The 17,614-nt window shown below is 36.7% G+C and overlaps 1 protein-coding gene across 3 annotated transcripts in view; it reads right to left on the bottom strand.

Annotated features, from left to right (window-relative positions):
* Window positions 1–1,545: 1,545 nt before the first annotated feature.
* Window positions 1,546–17,614, bottom strand: part of LOC117302439 (sulfate transporter-like) — a 60,973-nt gene continuing 44,904 nt past the window's right edge. Inside the window, exons 9-18 of one of the 3 annotated variants that reach the window (XM_033786390.1) lie at window positions 14,475–14,622; window positions 13,002–13,115; window positions 12,003–12,080; window positions 9,914–10,009; window positions 8,290–8,466; window positions 6,952–7,188; window positions 5,935–5,964; window positions 4,503–4,764; window positions 3,796–3,923; window positions 1,546–2,080 (exon numbers count right to left, since the gene is read on the bottom strand). In XM_033786390.1, the coding sequence (XP_033642281.1) occupies window positions 1,964–2,080; window positions 3,796–3,923; window positions 4,503–4,764; window positions 5,935–5,964; window positions 6,952–7,188; window positions 8,290–8,466; window positions 9,914–10,009; window positions 12,003–12,080; window positions 13,002–13,115; window positions 14,475–14,622 (1,387 nt within the window). In that variant the 3' untranslated portion in view covers window positions 1,546–1,963. Of the gene's footprint in view, window positions 2,081–3,795; window positions 3,924–4,502; window positions 4,765–5,934; window positions 6,114–6,951; window positions 7,189–8,289; window positions 8,467–9,913; window positions 10,010–12,002; window positions 12,081–13,001; window positions 13,116–14,474; window positions 14,623–17,614 lie in introns of those variants that run through there. The other 2 variants (XM_033786398.1, XM_033786408.1) reach the window with 2 other exon arrangements.

The raw sequence follows: 17,614 nt of genomic DNA, 5'->3' as shown, positions 1-17,614 counted from the left end.
ACCAACCAAGGGCAAATTTCATAAAGCCACTAGGCAACAAATTTACACTGGCACTGACTTAACTTACTCAGCAGAAATATGTTACCACCAATGTCAGTCTTCTGGTGACGACTAGAGCAAAGCTAGTCGAAACGTTGAGACCAATTAAGAACTAACAATATTTATAATAATAAGACTTGTGATGCGCACGTATCCACCCTGCTGGGTGTTCATGGCGCATGGTGTTCAAGGTGTTCAAGAACATCAGAATTCGCGGGAGTGAAGTTAAATAAAGAGAAGTCCCCTCTTTCCACTAAAGCGAAAAAAGTAATCCAGACCGATTTCCTACAATAGGCAGGACGGTTCTTTTTCAGAACTGAGAAGTCTTGCGAATTCCGAAAATCCACTCTGCAGTAGTAATGAGTTCCCATAATCTACTCCGCGCTAGTAGAATACAAATCAAGACAAGTTTTCGAAAGAACGTAAGTTACCCAGCAAGTAGATACACACATGGTGTTACCGCAAACCAAATTATACATTGATATCTTAATCACCATGGGATACCTCCAATCCCATGCTTGATACCATCAGCATTCTGGTCCATTATTTGCAGAATTAAACATACTTAAACGTATTGACTTATACCACCTTAATTTGGGTAAATTCATGAATAAATGTATGCATAACCTACTTTCTCCGTCTTAATTCTTGTTTTACATAACTTAAAATATTCACGCATATAATACTCGTTGTAGCGCTAAGGGTAATTAGTTCGTCCATATTAATAGATTATCTTAGTCTAAAAACAATGTTGTCCATCGAGGCATCTCATACTGGAATAGTTTAAATGATTCTCTTAAATATTCACCCTCTTTCTAAGAGCTCAGTTCCTTGACTCTTATTCATAGTCTAATAAGGTGTAACTTGTAGGTTGTGTTGGACGGATCAGTCATTTTATGTTTGTTTGTCCATAGGTTGTGGTATTTAAATCCTCCATTTTCTGTTATTGTTGCTGTTTTTTTTTTAAGGCCTAAACGAATAAATAAATAAATGTGTGGGAGTTACCTTGATCTATAGTCTCAAAAGTGACTGTCACTTTAGGACACAGTCAAACTCCGGTCAAACTCGATGTCCGAATTTGATTTGATAAACAAACACAACCATAGTACAGATTATGACAAACTATATCTTTGAAATTCATTGATAATTATATGTGATAGTATACAAATATTGACTGCTTTGAGTGCTATGGTTGAAACTAAGACACCAGAGGTGATCCCCGGAGCGTTCTATTTTCCTGAGGCGCAGCCAAGGGAAAATGGAACGGTCCGGGGATCACCAAGGGAGTCGTAGTTTTAACCATAGCACGAGTTAAAGCAGTCAGCCCCAACAGACTATTTATCATCTCCGTACACGTAACGTTCAGACGCCCGTTTCAGATACACAGATGCACAACTGATTGGGTTCGGATGGGTAAAAAGACGTCTGGGTACTGCACGCCGTGTGATAGTCGACAAATGATGCATCATCACACGGCAAACGATGAACTATCACTTGTACGCCGTCTAGTAAAACTAAGACACATCATGTGACACGCTCTAAACCAATGAAAAGGCAGAATATTTGTAAGGGGTGTTATGTTGGTAGAGGGGCAAGACATTAATCAAGGCCATAGGTTCAAGTCCCACTCTAGTCACAGACTGTAAGCATAAAAAACTTGCTAAGCACAGAAAAATCTTGGTTTACAGATACTGGTTACCATCAAAAATTCCATAAAGTTGACATTGTTGCAACTGGCGCCCTGCTCATTTTTTGCCTCAAGGCTATTGCTAAACATTTTTTCTTCTTCTGCTAAACATATTTATGAAATTGGGCCCAGATCTGTAAAAAAATTAAGATTTGCCATACTTCAGAAGAGAGCTAAGACCCATTTCAATCTACGAGTGTCACATCATATTGCTTACGTTTTGGCTGTTCATTTTTACTAGTTCATCTCTACGTGGAGTTGGTCAGTATCAGCACCCTTGTCATGATTACAAAGATCCTTCATTTCATAAGAAGCATCACCACCTGATGCTCCTGAAATGTAGTCAAGGGCAAACTGTGGGAACAAAAGGAAAAAAAAGACAAAAATAAAGTAAGGTCATGGGTTTGCGTCCCACCAGAATGATTTGCAAGTGGAATATTTTTCACAGAACTCTGGGAAGTAGAGAGTTTGTATTACATATTGGTGTAAGGATAAACAAAAAATTACATTCTTTATCCACGATGCAAAAATAACATCTATTAAAATGAAACATCATCAAGAAGTGGATAGATGCAATAATCATAAGACCATTGAGTTGCCCGCTAGTAAATTTAACATCTATTTACTCAATACAATTTGAACTGGCTCTCGCTTGGTGGAAGTGTCGTGGCCGAGCGGTTAAGAGCACCAAATTCAAACTCTGGTGTTTCTGATCAGCAGAGTGTGGGTTCGAATCCCCAGCCGTGACACCTGTGTCCTTAAGCAAGACACATAACCATTGCTTCGTCCTTCGGATGGGACGTAAAGCCGTTGGTCCCATGTGTTGTTTAAACGCATGTAAAAGAACCCAGTGCACTTACCGAAAAGAGAAGGGGTTCGCCCCGGTGTTCCTGGCTGGATTGGCAGCATATTGCGCCACAGCACCTTGTAAACCATTACATGGTGCTTAAGGATTAGGTCTTATATTATCTCAAAAATCGCCCCCACTCCTTGCAGTAATAATACCTGGCGCTTTGTATCCTTTGGCAAAAGGCGTGTTATAAATACGGTTATTATTATTATTATTATTATTATTATTATTATTATTATTATTATTATTATTATTATTATTATTATTATTATTATTATTATTATTATTATTATTATTATTATTATTATTATTATTATTATTATTATTATTATTATTATTATTATTATTATTATTATTATTATTATTATTATTATTATTATTATTAAAGGGCGGTCAGTTTGACTCTAACAGCAACTAAACCCGAGCCTAATTTCATGGCTCTGCTTAGCGCCAAATTCTGCGCTTACGATCACCCTTCTCCACTTGCAGGGTACACGCCAAATTTCTGCACTAGCTGTGTAAGCTTAGAATGCCTAGTAACATGGAGCACGCACGCGCACACGCTAGAATTCCTAGCTAACCTGTGAAATACGCTTAACGTAAGCACAGAATTCCCTGCTGTCGTAAGTTCTTTCTTTTTGTAAGCAGAGCAATGATACTGGTCTCTGGTGCCAGAGCCAATGATACATGGCTTTTGTATTAATTGTCAAAATGTAACACTGGTGTGAATGTCTTCCAGATTTGAAACTTTTGTGGTGAGAATACAATCTATTAGGTTACACATGGCGTACATAAGACTGCCTCTTTTGCGGTTAAAAACTCAACATTTCGATCAGAATGCTCTGACCGTCTTCAGTATGCTCTGATCATCTGCAAACGTTATCTTTCTTCTCCTGAAGATGACCAGAAGAAGGAAGTCAATCAGGGCACACTGTAAGCGTTGTAGTTGTTAAACCCACGGTTCATTTAAAAAACCACCATAACTCAGAGAGAGGGAAAGTCTTATGTAGTCGATGTCTCCACAAACCGCGCTAGATTGTACTAAAGATTGTTCTATGCCTTCAAGTACATATGTACCTTGTACAAAAAGGTAAAGGTCTCATGATTTATATCGAGTCCCACATACTTTGCAGGAATAAATAATAATTTTGAAGCGCCTTGAGCGTCACTGAGTGACGGATATGAGTTCTATATAAGAAGCCACTATTATTATTATTACCTTGTTTGCTGAATGTGCTTCTAGATCAGAAGAAATCTGCTGGATTGCATCATGTAAAGTGACAAACATTCGATCTAAGCCGACTTGTTTCATGAAGCCACTCTGCAGTAACATCTCACGCACGTTTTCTACGAAACAAATTATAACCAAATGAAATATTTTAACAAATTACTCCGATGCATTTTTCTGAAGAGCTGTGATACTTTTATGTGATGGTCATCAGAGCTTGAGTCGGGTGCTCTTATCCACTTGGCCACAATACTATCTCCATTCTCCAAGAACTCAAACACAGCTTTAAAGGCAGTGGACACTAGTGGTAATTACTTAAAATAATTATTGGCATAAAACCTTTCTTGATTACCAGATGGGGAGAGGTTGATAATATAAAACATTGTGAGAAACAGCTCCCTCTGAAGTGACGTAGTTTTAGAGAAAGAACTAATTTGATTTTGAGACCACAGATTGATTTTGAGACCTCAGACTTAGAATTTGAGGTCTCGAAATCAACCATCTGAAAGCACACAACTCCGTGTGACCATGGTGCGACAAGGGTGTTTTTTTTTCTTCATTAATATCTCCCAACTTCGACGTCCGCTTGAGCTCAAATTTTTACAGGTTTGTTATTTTATGCATTTGTTGAGATACACCAACTGTGAAGACTAGTCTTTGACAATTACCAATAGTGTCCAGTGTCTTTAAGCATTTACCTTTACAGTGCGCGATCACCACGTTGATCCCGATCTTCTCATAGTCAGCAATGATGCTCTTGAGGGCGCTAATCCCAACGCAGTCGATGAAGCTGACCGAGCCGAGGTCCAGAACGAGTGAGTGGGTTCCATCCTCCAGTGTCGTCTCTATACTCTCAACATTTCCGTTGTCATTGTGATTATTATGATTTTCTACCTGGTTGAACTGTTCAATCAAGTCTTTTTTGGGGTCGTTGATGATGGTTGTATTGTTAGACGTCATCTAATGCACAATGGAAGAAGTGAAGTTTTTTTTATAGGGATGGCACAAAGGTAAGTTTGATCAATTAATTAATACTGCACTTTGTTTGTTTACCTATTTATTTATTTTATTTTATATATCTTTTCTTGGGGGTGGGGAGATGGGGGTTTTGACACCTTTTATGGTAATCCCTGAAAGATTAAGAAAATGAAAGTGATAGTTTAGCTTTTAATCTGAAATTCAAAAGAGGACGTATTAATTGATAATTCCATGTAAAACCTGTTAAAGTTTAACCCCAGAACTGCTGAAATTGTCACCTACACTTAAAAAAAAACCAACATTTTTCTATTCGTTAGGCCTAAAAATAATTGTATGTTGATCATAACACAAAGCCAACAAAATTAGGATTTGTTTATTTTGGTGAACTTTTATTCTTAAAAAATATTGTGAAAACTTGGGTTTAATCTGTTATGTGAGGCGGGAGAAAATATGGAAAACAAATCATCATCCACAATTTTCAACATGTAAACAAATTTTGGTTGCAAAAACCCAAATCAGCAGTTGGTATTTATGTTAGATTTTCAGATACAGCTTTCTGGAGTATGCAGGGATGTGATTGCTTGTCTTAAAAAAAGCCTGAAAAAGTGTCTGGAAATGTGAGTCCTATCCTTGCGAGCGCAAGCTCGCCCCTTGCGGCGTTGGGTGTCCGGGGCCCGCCCAAGGGCCACAGAATTTCTTTTGAAGTCAAGATGCTCTGTGTGACTAATTCACAAGGAAACATTTAGGAAAATAAATTGTTCTAGTATGAGTGTCACAATCAGTAAGCTTTCAGACTAACAATTTAACCATTTATGTTTTTCTATCCTGACCAATCCTTATGTAATATCTGTAAGCCTGGGGGATTTTTCCACATGAAGCCCTATAATAATAAAAATAATAACAAGTTCTTACAACAGTGCCCTGGTAACTAATTCCTCTATTAATTCCTCTAATCTTTCTCAGTTCCCTGGGGAGTATACAAGCTGGGCAACCATAGCACCCTAAAGGTTTTTTCCTTCACAATATATCAACCTCTACCCTTGCAGGTACCCATTTATACCCCATGGTGAAGGGAAGCAATTATCATAAAGCATCTTACTCAAGGGCACTAGTGTCACGACGGGGACCCGAACCCACACTTCGATGACTTACCATGTAAAGAGCAGAATCGATCCAGTGACACTGTAGCAAAATTGGGGAAGGCAATGGAAGTAACTACTGTTTGAAGCTTAGCATGGTGTGTATAACAATAATAGGAAGAACCCACCAATAAATAGTAAACTTGCGGGTTCAACCATGTGTAAATCTCTTAAGTAGGAGTGTGCATGGCTCTGAAAAGCAAAGACAAGTCAATATTGCTAAACAGAAACAGGTTACCAGCCAATAAAAGTTTACATTGGTGTGACTGGTGCCCCACTCGATTTTTGTTAAGAAATGAAATTCATCAAGCGGTATTTTTCATAACAGCTGTATGAAACATGGGCCCTGATGGTTGACTAAACTTGATGGAGTACATCACCATACATAGACCTTTTTGCAAATACCCATGAATGAGAAGCATGCTGGTCTAGCTAGCGATCAAACTTGTTAGCTAGCTAGACCAGCATGCACCTGATTGCACGCCGAGTAGTTGCGAAAAGGTCTATGTACATTGCTAGTCAGTGGTCAAGCACGGGTCGACTTAATGTGTGAACTTTAAATTGCTGTTAAAGCAATCACACAACATCGGGAAACAGTTTTGTCCAAAGGCCCACACTTCGTGTATCACAACTTACATATAAAATAACAAACCTGTGAACATTTAGGCTCAATAGGTCATCGGAGTCTGGAGAAAATAACGGGAAAACCCACCCTTGTTCCCGCACGTTTCGCCGTGTCATGACATGTGTTTATTAGAAATAAATCTGTTATTCTCGATATCGAGAATTGATAATTGTTTTTGATGTTTTTTTCAAAAAGTAAAGCATTTCATGAAAGAATATTTCTAGGGAAATGAAATCTTTCACCATTACCTTCTGTAAACCCTGTAAGTTATTTGTACATCTGTGAACTTTAAATTTTTGTTCTGTTCAGAAAGTGTCCAATGGCTGGAAGTTGTATACTTTGTAAAAAACAAGGCCCAGGCTCTATGGACCTTTTATTTATAATTGTAATGTAACATGACCTAACCTCATATTCTTCATCTATTTTTGGGTGTTTAGACATCTTCTTCCTCTGTCTGACTTCCTTTTTCTTTGCTCTGGTCTCCATTTTTATCCTCTTGGTATCTGCCTTGGCTCTTGTCCTAAGAATCTCAGGTGGGTTCAACTTGGATTTACCGTATAAGGTACTCTTAACGTAGTCGGAGTTTGCATAGTACAGGGGGCTTTGAACACGGAAAATCTTGATACCTTGTATCGGCTCAGCCTGTGGGAAATCACATTTTAGAATGATTTGATGAATAGATTAAAGGTGCTGGACACTATTGGTAATTACTCAAAACAATTGTTAGCATAAAAACTGACTTAGTATACAAGCAATGGAGAGCTGTTGATAGTATAAAGCATTGTGAGAATCGGCTCCCTCTGAAGTAACGTAGTTTTCGAGAAAGAAATAGTTTTCCACTAAAATGTTTGAATTTGATTTTGAGATCTCAGAATTAGACTTTGAGGTCCCAAAATCAAGTAGCTTCAGGTGACAAGGGTGTTTTTTTCTTCCATTATTTGTCTCGCAACTTCGATGACCAATTGAGTTCAAATTTTCACAGGTTTGTTAATTTATGCACATGTTGAGATACACTAAGTGCGAAGACCGGTCTTTGACAATTACCAGTGTGTCCAGTGTCTTTAAGTGATGTTTGAAGCTTTGCATGGTGTGAAGGACAATAATAAACTATAAAAAACTTGCTTGTACAACTATATAATATTCTCCTTTGAGGGAGTGTTGGCTCTAAAAAGAGCCGGTTTGATCTTGATGTTTTGAACAGTATACTCTACTTGTCTTCAGGAAAAAGCTTGTTAACATTTTAAAGAGAATCATCAACCATGTCTAGGACAAAATCAGAGTTTGCGAGAACAATACGCTACAATATTCAGGATGGTATTTTAATATTGAAAAACACACTTCTGGTTTAATAAGACACTTGACAATATTGGTCATTGTCAAAGACCAGTCTTCTCACTTGGCGTATCTGAACATATGCATAAGATAACAAACCTGTGAAAAATTTAATTATTTTTTTGGTCTTCGAAGTTGCGGGATAATAATGGAAGAAAAAAACACCCTTGTCACACGAAGTTGTATCTCTGTACTCTTTCCTTAAATTTGTATTTTTATCAGTGCCTTGGAATATGTTTGGTCAAAGAATGGTGGCTCTTGACAAACCTTGTATTATTTCTATTTTGTAGGTATTTTAATATATGAAACTATGACTATTTTTGGCACAAGTTGGAAAACAAATTGACCATTCAGACACTCATGGTTCCCTTTGGAAGTGAAGAAAAAATGGAAACAATTTGTTTGACGTACATCTTTGTAGTAAGCAACATCTCTGTAGATGTCAGTGCCAGGTATTTTTCCCATCAGGGAGCAGTACGGCTTCTGGGTTCTCACGATGACCGTCATGATAGCAAAGACCACACCCACTGCTAGCCCCAAGTCGACGCCCAGGAGAGCTGTGGAAGACCATGTGACTAACCATATCATCTGTAATTGAGAGTGCATTCATAAAAAATATATTAATGCAAAAAAAAAAGATGAAAGGGCACTGCAAGCGATTTCATGAAACGCTAAGGATTAATCCTGTCTCGAGTTAGGATGAGTAACTTGTCCTAACTTAGGGTGGGTTCAATGCGTCTTAACGTCTATGGATACGGAACTTAACTTGTCATAAGTCCTAAGATTAATCCTAAGTTAGGAAGAGTTTGGTGAAGTCGACGGCTGGACACATTTGGTAATAAGTCAAAGACTAGTGTTCTCACTTGGTGTATCCCAATACATGCATAAAATATAAAATAAACTGTGAAAATATGGGCTCAATTGGTCATCAAAATTGCAAGAGAATACTGTGCTTTCAGATGCATAATAACAGGCTTAAGCTGAAGTCTTCTATTATTTGAAAGAGAAATTAACTCTTTCTCAAAAACTATGTTACTATGTCAGAGGGAGTCGATTTTTACAATGTTTTATACTATTAACAGCTCTCCATTGCTCGTTACCAAGTAAGTTTTTATGCTATCTATTATTTTGAGTAATTATCAATAGTGTCCAGTGCCTTCAAGTAACCCTTATGCAACACCATATCTTCTTTATGATCAGGACTCAAATTTGGTAAAAGAATCCACAAGACAAAAGGGCTTGCAACTGGACCAAAGATTATTTCACAAGACCAAAATGATAAATAAATTCTACAAAGATGATTTCATTTATTTCCATTTGAAGAATCACTGAGAGAATTAGATTTATCTTATTAATTGTCTTATGGGTAAGTAGACTTTGATGTCCAACACTGAATTGAACAATTTTAGTCAAATTCAAAGTCAACATTTGAACACAATTCCTTTAAAGGGAAGGTACACGGTTGGTAATTACTCAAAACAAATATTAACTTAAAAATTGACTTGGTAACAAGCATTGAAGAGCTGCTGAAAGTATACAACATCGTGAGAATCGGCTCCCTCTGAAGTAGTGTAGATTTTGAGAAAGAGGTAGTTTCTCAATAAAATATTAAAAGACTTCTAGCTAGAAGTCTTTTATTTCTATCTGAAAGCACACAAATTCGTCTAACAAGGTTTTTTTTTACTTTCGATTGCTATTTTATGCTTATGTCATGTATGTTGGGATACACCAAGTGAGTAGACTGGACTTTGACAATTACCAATCGTGTACCGGTACATTCCCTTTAAACCAAAGCTCTATACACAGATAGGTGTTATTATTTAATTGAACAACAAAAGAAAGCCAAACTTTCTCGGTCTGAGTTTACTGGCCTTGTGCCAAAATCAGTGGCCTCTACCTTGCAGTCCAGTAAAATGAAGAAAATGATTCAGTATTGAAGAAAATGTTCTCATAAAATAAATGTTTTAAAGATCTGATTTGATTTTTTACATTCTGGAATTGAACTACTAATTCTTTCTAATTCTTAAAAACTTACACAGTCTATTTTTGAATACTTCCATAAAACTTTGATATCTTTAAACTGACGGAACATTCCTCGAAGGGCTACAACAACAATTGCAGCCAGACAGCTCTGTGTCATAAGAAAAAAAAGATAGAAAAAAAGGGAAAACAAGTGAAATTTTGTTACAAACACATTGAGACTTTATGATGATGGATAGTTGTTGTATCACTTAGCAGTGCACAAACGCACATAGCAACAGGTAGCCAGCTGGCCACGGCAACCCCAGTTGTCACTCGTGTTTGGAAGATTAAAGAATTCAGACATAATGAAAACTCAAAACCAAGTGACAGTGGTAAGTTTGGATCTTCTTTTAAAGTCTTCTTCAAATGTATATTTTAGCCCATGAGTTCTGTCAAGAAACGTAGGTAAAGACGGACAAATTAATATGGTTTGTAAACCAATAGTATGATTGTGCTGCATGTATATACAGTGCCTGCAAAGGGCATACTATTCATACACGACAGTAGATGTGGCGGGGCTGTACAGATCTTCGGATCAAAGTCTGTATTTGTTTTTGCTGGACAACCTTTGCCTATCTCAGGGTATGTTGTCTTGTATTTTGTTTTGTACTCTTATGGAAAATTTAACAATATTGTTAATTATAATCTAATAATAATACCCACAACTAGTATTAGTAAATAGACTGGACTCAAGTATTGAAAAAAAAAAAACCCCAAAAACGTAAAAAAACAAGAACACATACAGAATGGTTTTTGACTTGTTTTACTTTCAAAACCTTTGCCAGCCAATGGGTATCTATAATTTGGCTAAGGCGTGACATACAACTCTATGATTTCGAGACAAAATCTAACGCACATCTAACACGAACAGATAATGGTTCATCCGTTTTCGAATTTGTGTCCCTATCCCTTTGCTGATCGCCAAACCCCTCCTCATCTAGCGTCCGGTACCATGAGTTGATTAATTGGATTTACAAGACTAAAGACGAGAGTTGCTGGGTCACATTGTTTGAACAAGCAACCGGTTCACTGTTTGTAAAACAACTGCTAAACAAGCAAAGCTAGGTACCATTCTGTCATACATCATTCAGTACTGTGACAGGGTGTTTGCTCCACAACGTATCAGACAGGCGCTCCAGAGTCGCGCCGAACCAAATTCAGAATTAAGTACATGAAAAGTTTGACGTCTGAAACAGATCGAGAGATCGACTGTTGCAGTTGTTCGGAACAACTCTGGAGCATCTTGGTTTCAGACGTCAAACTTGTCATGAGCCGAGCCAATGTAAATGTTTATTTAGTCAGCCGTCTGAAACAAAAAGTTATTTGTGTCGACCTCGAGTTGCTCCTAATCTATTTGGTTCCGTGCAACTCTTGCGCGCATATCTGAAACGGGTGTTACTGTCATAGAAAATTTCTCTAGTCCCAGGATGCACAATTTAAACAGTTGCATACTTCTCGAAACGTCGAGCTTATAACCTACGGTTCCTTTTAGAACCACCCCAACTCAATTAGAGATTATCATTACGTGACCGGTGTTACCGCAATCTCTACTATATCTAATTTCCACCATGCAAAGTTTCAAATCCTACTCACAATGTACTAGACAATATTCAAGAAGTCACAAAAAATATATTATTAATAGCTTATTAGTGTTATGTCATAAAAGGAGTGGAATCGAAAATGGAATAACTAAAAAAAAACTATAATAAACAAATTGAAAGATGCTCAGTGTGACTTTTTGCCAATTTGACCCAAACATTTATATTTAAATTTGAAAAGGCTAATTATAGAAATGAGAAAATTTCAAGCTTTCATTAAAGTATTGCATGAACAACTCCAGTCAACGATAACAGGAAATTCTGTAAGTATAACTAAAAACACAAATATTAATTATTGTCAGGATCACATCCAAACAGCAATGTACAAATAATAATGCATGTTACATTGTGCATACTGTGCATTGTCTGGTGTATAATGCAAAGGTTTTTGCATTAATAAACATACATACAAATATTTTCTGTAAAATTTGGGTCATGCAACTTAAAAAAACCATCAAAAATAAAATATTTAAACAAATTTTAAACAAGAAAGAAAGCCCATACCTTTGGCAATGAGTAAAAAAGTGGTGCTATAAAAAGCAACACAATTAGAATGAATACACAGGAAAACAGACTCGTCAACTGCAAGGAAAAATAAAATAAAAAATACAATCAGTATTGAATTATCAAAGTTGAGGACAAATTTGTAGATTTCCTCACAGGACAAATATGACAAAAAAGACAACTTCGTTTTTTAATATATTTTTCTTTTAAAAATAAATCAAAACATTTGAAGTTTTTAATCTCAAAAACAATTTTCACGTAATAAACCACAAGGAAAACGGACTGGGTAAACTTAAACAACTTGGGGTTGAATAAAGAATAATATACCCCCCCCCCAAAAAAAAAAAAAATAACCAGAGTTTTTTTTTATAGCACTTATCATTCTTTTTAAAAAGCGGAATTCCGCGAAACACGAAAGAGTTGCATGCCTGCCTGCAGCTTTCGGATTAACAAGCTCGCGCTCTACCAATTGAGCCATCTAGCCCTATATGTTGGCGATCGTTCTATTTTGTCAATATCTTTGTTTGGGGGTGCCAGTCAAAAAACATACAACCTGTAACTGCTGTGTAAGCCAGGGATTACACCAAGGTTTACCCAGGTTTGAACAGGTTTACCCAAGTTTACCCAAGTTTACCCAAGTTTACCCAGGTTTAAGTCTTGCTCTGGTAAATGTTTCTTAGCTCATGTCCAAGTTTAACAAAATACTTATATAATTGTTATTTCGTGAGGAGTCTTACAAAACAAACCAAAAGGGGGGGGGCTGTATTCTGAATTGGAAAATAGGAAATGGCCGACCCCACTTAATTTTTGAACAGTGTTTTTCAGTTTTCTATTGTACTGTTTTGAAAGGAAACAGGGGAAATCAGCTGATCAGCTGAAAAGTTGCATGCCTGATTATGTAACATATGGTTTCTTTTTAAACTTGAGTATCAAAATCAATACCTCAAATAATTTATCAAAATCAACATTTTTGGGAAAATACAAAAAGCAGATACACACTTGAGTCTTTCCTCCAGATATTTCTTGGAGTAGTGATCGAGACAATGAGGTAGCAGCTGGGTAACATAAGAAGAAAGATCCAACGACACTCATAGAACCTAGAGCAACCAACTCCTGTAAAGGGGGAAACAGTACAAGTGAGATATTTCTTGGAGTAGTGATCGAGACAATTGCTTCTTTAAGACCTTTGCATTGCTAGAACAGGGCCAAATTTCATGGCTCTGCTTACCGCCGAATTCTGCGTCTACGATAACGATTTTCTGCGCTAAGCGTCAAATTTCTGCGCTAAGCCTGGTAAGCATAGAATGCCTTGTAACATGGAGTACGCAAGCGCAGAAACCAAAATTCGCAGCTAAGCCGTGAAATACGCTTGGCGTTAGCACACAATTCCCTGCTTCTGTAAGCGCTGATTCTGTGCTTACAGTAAGCAGAGCCATGAAATCTTACGACTACACTACTGAGCTAGTCCAGCGGGTAGAGGCAGTTTGAATCCTGTTTATTAGCAGTGGGTACCACTATGATGTTAATTATGCATGGGGATAACTAATGTTCTTTGTTTTTTTGCCCGAACACCAATGTGTATTTTTTTCACAGGGCTTACACACCGGACTTGCACATAGGTGTACAGGTTAAAAACCAAATTATGATCTATTAGCTTTTAGAGCCAGTGAGATTATCTTTGGGACTTGGATTGAACAGGGAATATTCTTGCCTGGAATTTTCCTGCAAATTATGCAGAACAGTAAAACCCCCTTTCATTAAACTTTTGTTGGATGGGTTGTGTTGGGGTTGTTTAATTTTGTACTTTTGTTTATAATGAAAAAATCTACTCACAAAAAACCAAAGGGACACTTAAGGATATGAAAGAGTCATCTCAACAACATCAGACAATCACCTACAATACGTACTTAAAGACATGAATCAAATTGCATCCGTTTACAAGAGATTACTGTACAGTGCCATGAGCAATGATTGTTGGAATATGGCGCCAAATAAATGTTACGGTTGATTGATTGACGACTACAATAAAATATAAAGACTCTAAAAGCTTAAACAGGAAAAGAGTGTCAGATGGTGGTAAACACACTACAGGTAGGGAGTTCCAAAGTGCAGCAGTACGAGTGGATAAGCTATTTGAATATCTCTCTTGAAACGGATACAATGAAGAGATGAGAAAGTGCGGAAAAGTGCAAGTGATTAGTACAGTGCTTGCTGTTTTTTTTTAAAGTTTTTTTTTATGACATATTAATTCAGTTGAAAAGCCTAAGGAACTTTCAGCACTCCAGGCACTCTTTTAGGCCTGCATTTTGATTCGTTAAGATTGTTAATTGAAATTATCATATCTGTAAAGATCAAAAGGTAGTTAAATACAAAATTTGCATAAATTTGAAAAAAATTAATACAAAAATCATCAAATGAATGTTCTTCTTGAAGTTTCTTATTGCTAAACCGGTACTATGGTAATGACTTTACCTGGTTTGCGTCGATTTCGTAGTTGTTTTTCTTTGCGAAGATGTAGCTGACCGAAACTGAGACGGAGAAAGTGACGATTGCTATGACGATTGCATCCAATATCATGGACTCCATGTAAGAAAACACCGGTAAACTCGGCAGTGGAAGACTGGAATGACACAAGAGATATGTATAATTTAATACAGAAATTCCAGTCTCTTTACACAGTGTAAAGTATCTTTGCTCAGAGGTGTCAGTCCGAAGTCATTCAACTTGTACCTGGTGTATAGCCAGGAATCAAACCCAAGTTTGTGGTACAAGCTAGAAAGCACTATGACAGGGCTCAAAGTAAATGCAGGATCGAGGAGAGGGATCACCTTAAAGGCAGTGGACACTATTGGTAATTACTCAAAATAATTATTAGCATAAAACCTTACTTGCACGAGTAATGGGGAGAGGTTGATAGTATAAAACATTGTGAGAACGGCTCTCTCTGAATTAACGTATTTTTTGAGAAAGAAGTAATTTTCCACTAGTTTGATTTCGTTTTTTTGCATCTGAAAGTACACAACTTTGTGTGACAAAGGTGGTTTTCTTTCATTATAATCTCGCATCTTCGACGACCAATTGAGCTCAAATTTTAACAGGTTTGTTATGCATATGTTGAGATACACCAAGTGAGAAGACTGGTCTTTGACAATTACCAATTGTGCCCAGTGTCTTTAAAGAGATGCTACTTTTTGTATTTCAAGTAAAAGTGCTAAACCACAAGGGAAACTGACTGGGCTATTTTTTTTATAGATAATGTTAGGTTGAAGTAGATTGAAGAATCTTTTTTACTTGAGTGAGACTTGACTTTGCGACCTCCGGATTAATGTGCTGGTGCTCTAACCCATCTGAGCTGTCAGGCCCTTATCCTAATTCTGATTCCTGTCCATATAGCGTTACAGGTTGTATGGCTTCTGACTGGCAACCCAGCAAAAAATATTAACAACATAGGAAGACCGCCAACATAGAGCTAGATAACTCATTTGGTTGAGCACCGGCATGAACGCATCTGGAAGTTGCAGATTCATGTCCTGCTCTAGTCAATTTGTCTTTGTTCAACCCAAAATTACAATGTAAATTTGTTCGAAATTACAACATTCGACAAGAGCCCAATTTCATGGAGCTGCTTTATAAAAAAAATGTATCTGCTTTCCATAAAACATCAAGTTTTCCTGAGCTGAAATTTGACAATCAATATTTTCATGGCATAAAAAATGTTAAAATAAGTTAATTCATTTAAGATTACTATTTGTAATAATTATTCAGATAAGACTCACTGGACACCAAGTGTAACAGCAACTTCATACAACCATATAATATTTATTTCAACTTTATTATTGTTTGTTCTTTGTGAGATCTAGTGATTACACTTTAAATTGTATACAATTATACCTGTTTATCTTTCTTTGCTATATATGTCCTCCTAAATTGTATGCATAAGCAATATTTGTTGTATGTTGTAATGTGAAGTATCATGCCTTTGAAATACATATATACAACTCCACTAAAGAGAAAAAAAGAAGAAGAAAATAAGCAACAAATATATATGGGGAAGAGATGTGCAAAGAGTGGCATGGTATTGAGTAAGGGGAAGGGCCGAGGGCGAGCCAACATGAAAAGAGTCAAAGAAAAAGACTCTCAACATTCTATTCTTCCTAACTTCGGACTGTTTTGCCCTTGGGAAAAAATATCATATTTGTTTTTGATCAAATAGCCTGAATAATCTAATTAAACCTACACCATAAAAACAAGTAGGTCAGCCCTTGTGTTCAATAAAATTGCCCTGTTTTACTACCAAGGGCCCAATATCATGCCTGCTTACAATCAAAGGGCTAAATTAAAAAAGAAACTGGGGCAAATCAGTTATATTTTGACCTACATTTCAAAACCATTTATTCACACATTGAAAGCGACAAACAACTGAAACTCCTCACTGGTTACTTATTTAGTTCTATGATTTCTAATAACAGTTTTCTAATTACACTGTTTTTACACATTTTTTTTTACACACATTAAAGAAGCAACACACAACTGACACTAATTACTTGTTACAATTGCACTGAAACTCATTACAGGTTACACTGATTACACGGTCTCCTGATGACGATGACTAGAGCAAGCTAGTCGAAAGTTGAGACCATTTTAAGAACTGACTCCGCGGTAGAACAGTTAATCACAATCCAATAAGCTTAAGTAGTAGTCCCAGCCTTTTTTCTATACCATCCGCCCAAGTAATAGTTAAAAAGCAGGACAGTTCTTTTCAGAACTGAGAAGACTCCAGAACCCCGAACATCTACTCCACGATAGTAGAATAAAGCAAAACAGTTCTCTAAGAACAAACTCTACCTGGCAAGTAGATACACACATGGTGTTACAGCAAATCTAATACAGGTTAATTATTCAGTTTTATATCTTTCAAACCACAGCATAAACAGCTACAACGAGAGCTGTTGAGTCTAACTGGTTTCTATATAAAGCAACCTGTTAGTTATTCATGTAGGGAATTTTCATACTACAAAGCCGTTTGACCGTTTTTAAACATTGAAAGCACCACACAACTGACACTTAGGCCTGCTGACACTAATTACTTGTTACATTACACTTAAACTTATTACTGGTTACTTATTCAGTTCTATTTCCTTCAAACCACAGCATAAACAGCTACAGTGTATAAATAAAACCCCTACTCGATAAATGTAGCTGGTGTAGTTTTAATATAAGGTTGTGTCTAACAAGTTTCTAGAACACGAACACACCATTTTTATTATTCCTGTGGGGAATTTTCATATTTAAAGGGACACGCTGCCTTGGATCGGTCAGGTTGGTCTATTAAAAGCATTTGAAAACGATGTTCTGAAATGCATATGGATAGAAAGATGTTTTAAAAGTAGAATATAATGATCCACACAAACATACCTCGAATTTGCACGATTTGCCTTATATGTCGTGAACTAACACAGCACTCCAATTTGTGGCATCAAATTTATTTGTCCACAAAATTGCCAACCGTGCTAGTTCGCAAAATAAAAGGAAAACCACGCAATTTCAAAGCATTTTCACTGTATTCTACTTTTAAAACAACTTTCTAACCATATGCATTTTATAAAATCGGT

Source organism: Asterias rubens, chromosome 2, assembly GCF_902459465.1.
Source record: "Asterias rubens chromosome 2, eAstRub1.3, whole genome shotgun sequence".
Lineage (NCBI taxonomy): Eukaryota > Metazoa > Echinodermata > Asteroidea > Forcipulatida > Asteriidae > Asterias > Asterias rubens.
The sequence above is the reverse complement of the archived record's forward strand: the minus strand, read 5'-3'. Positions and strand labels throughout refer to the sequence as shown.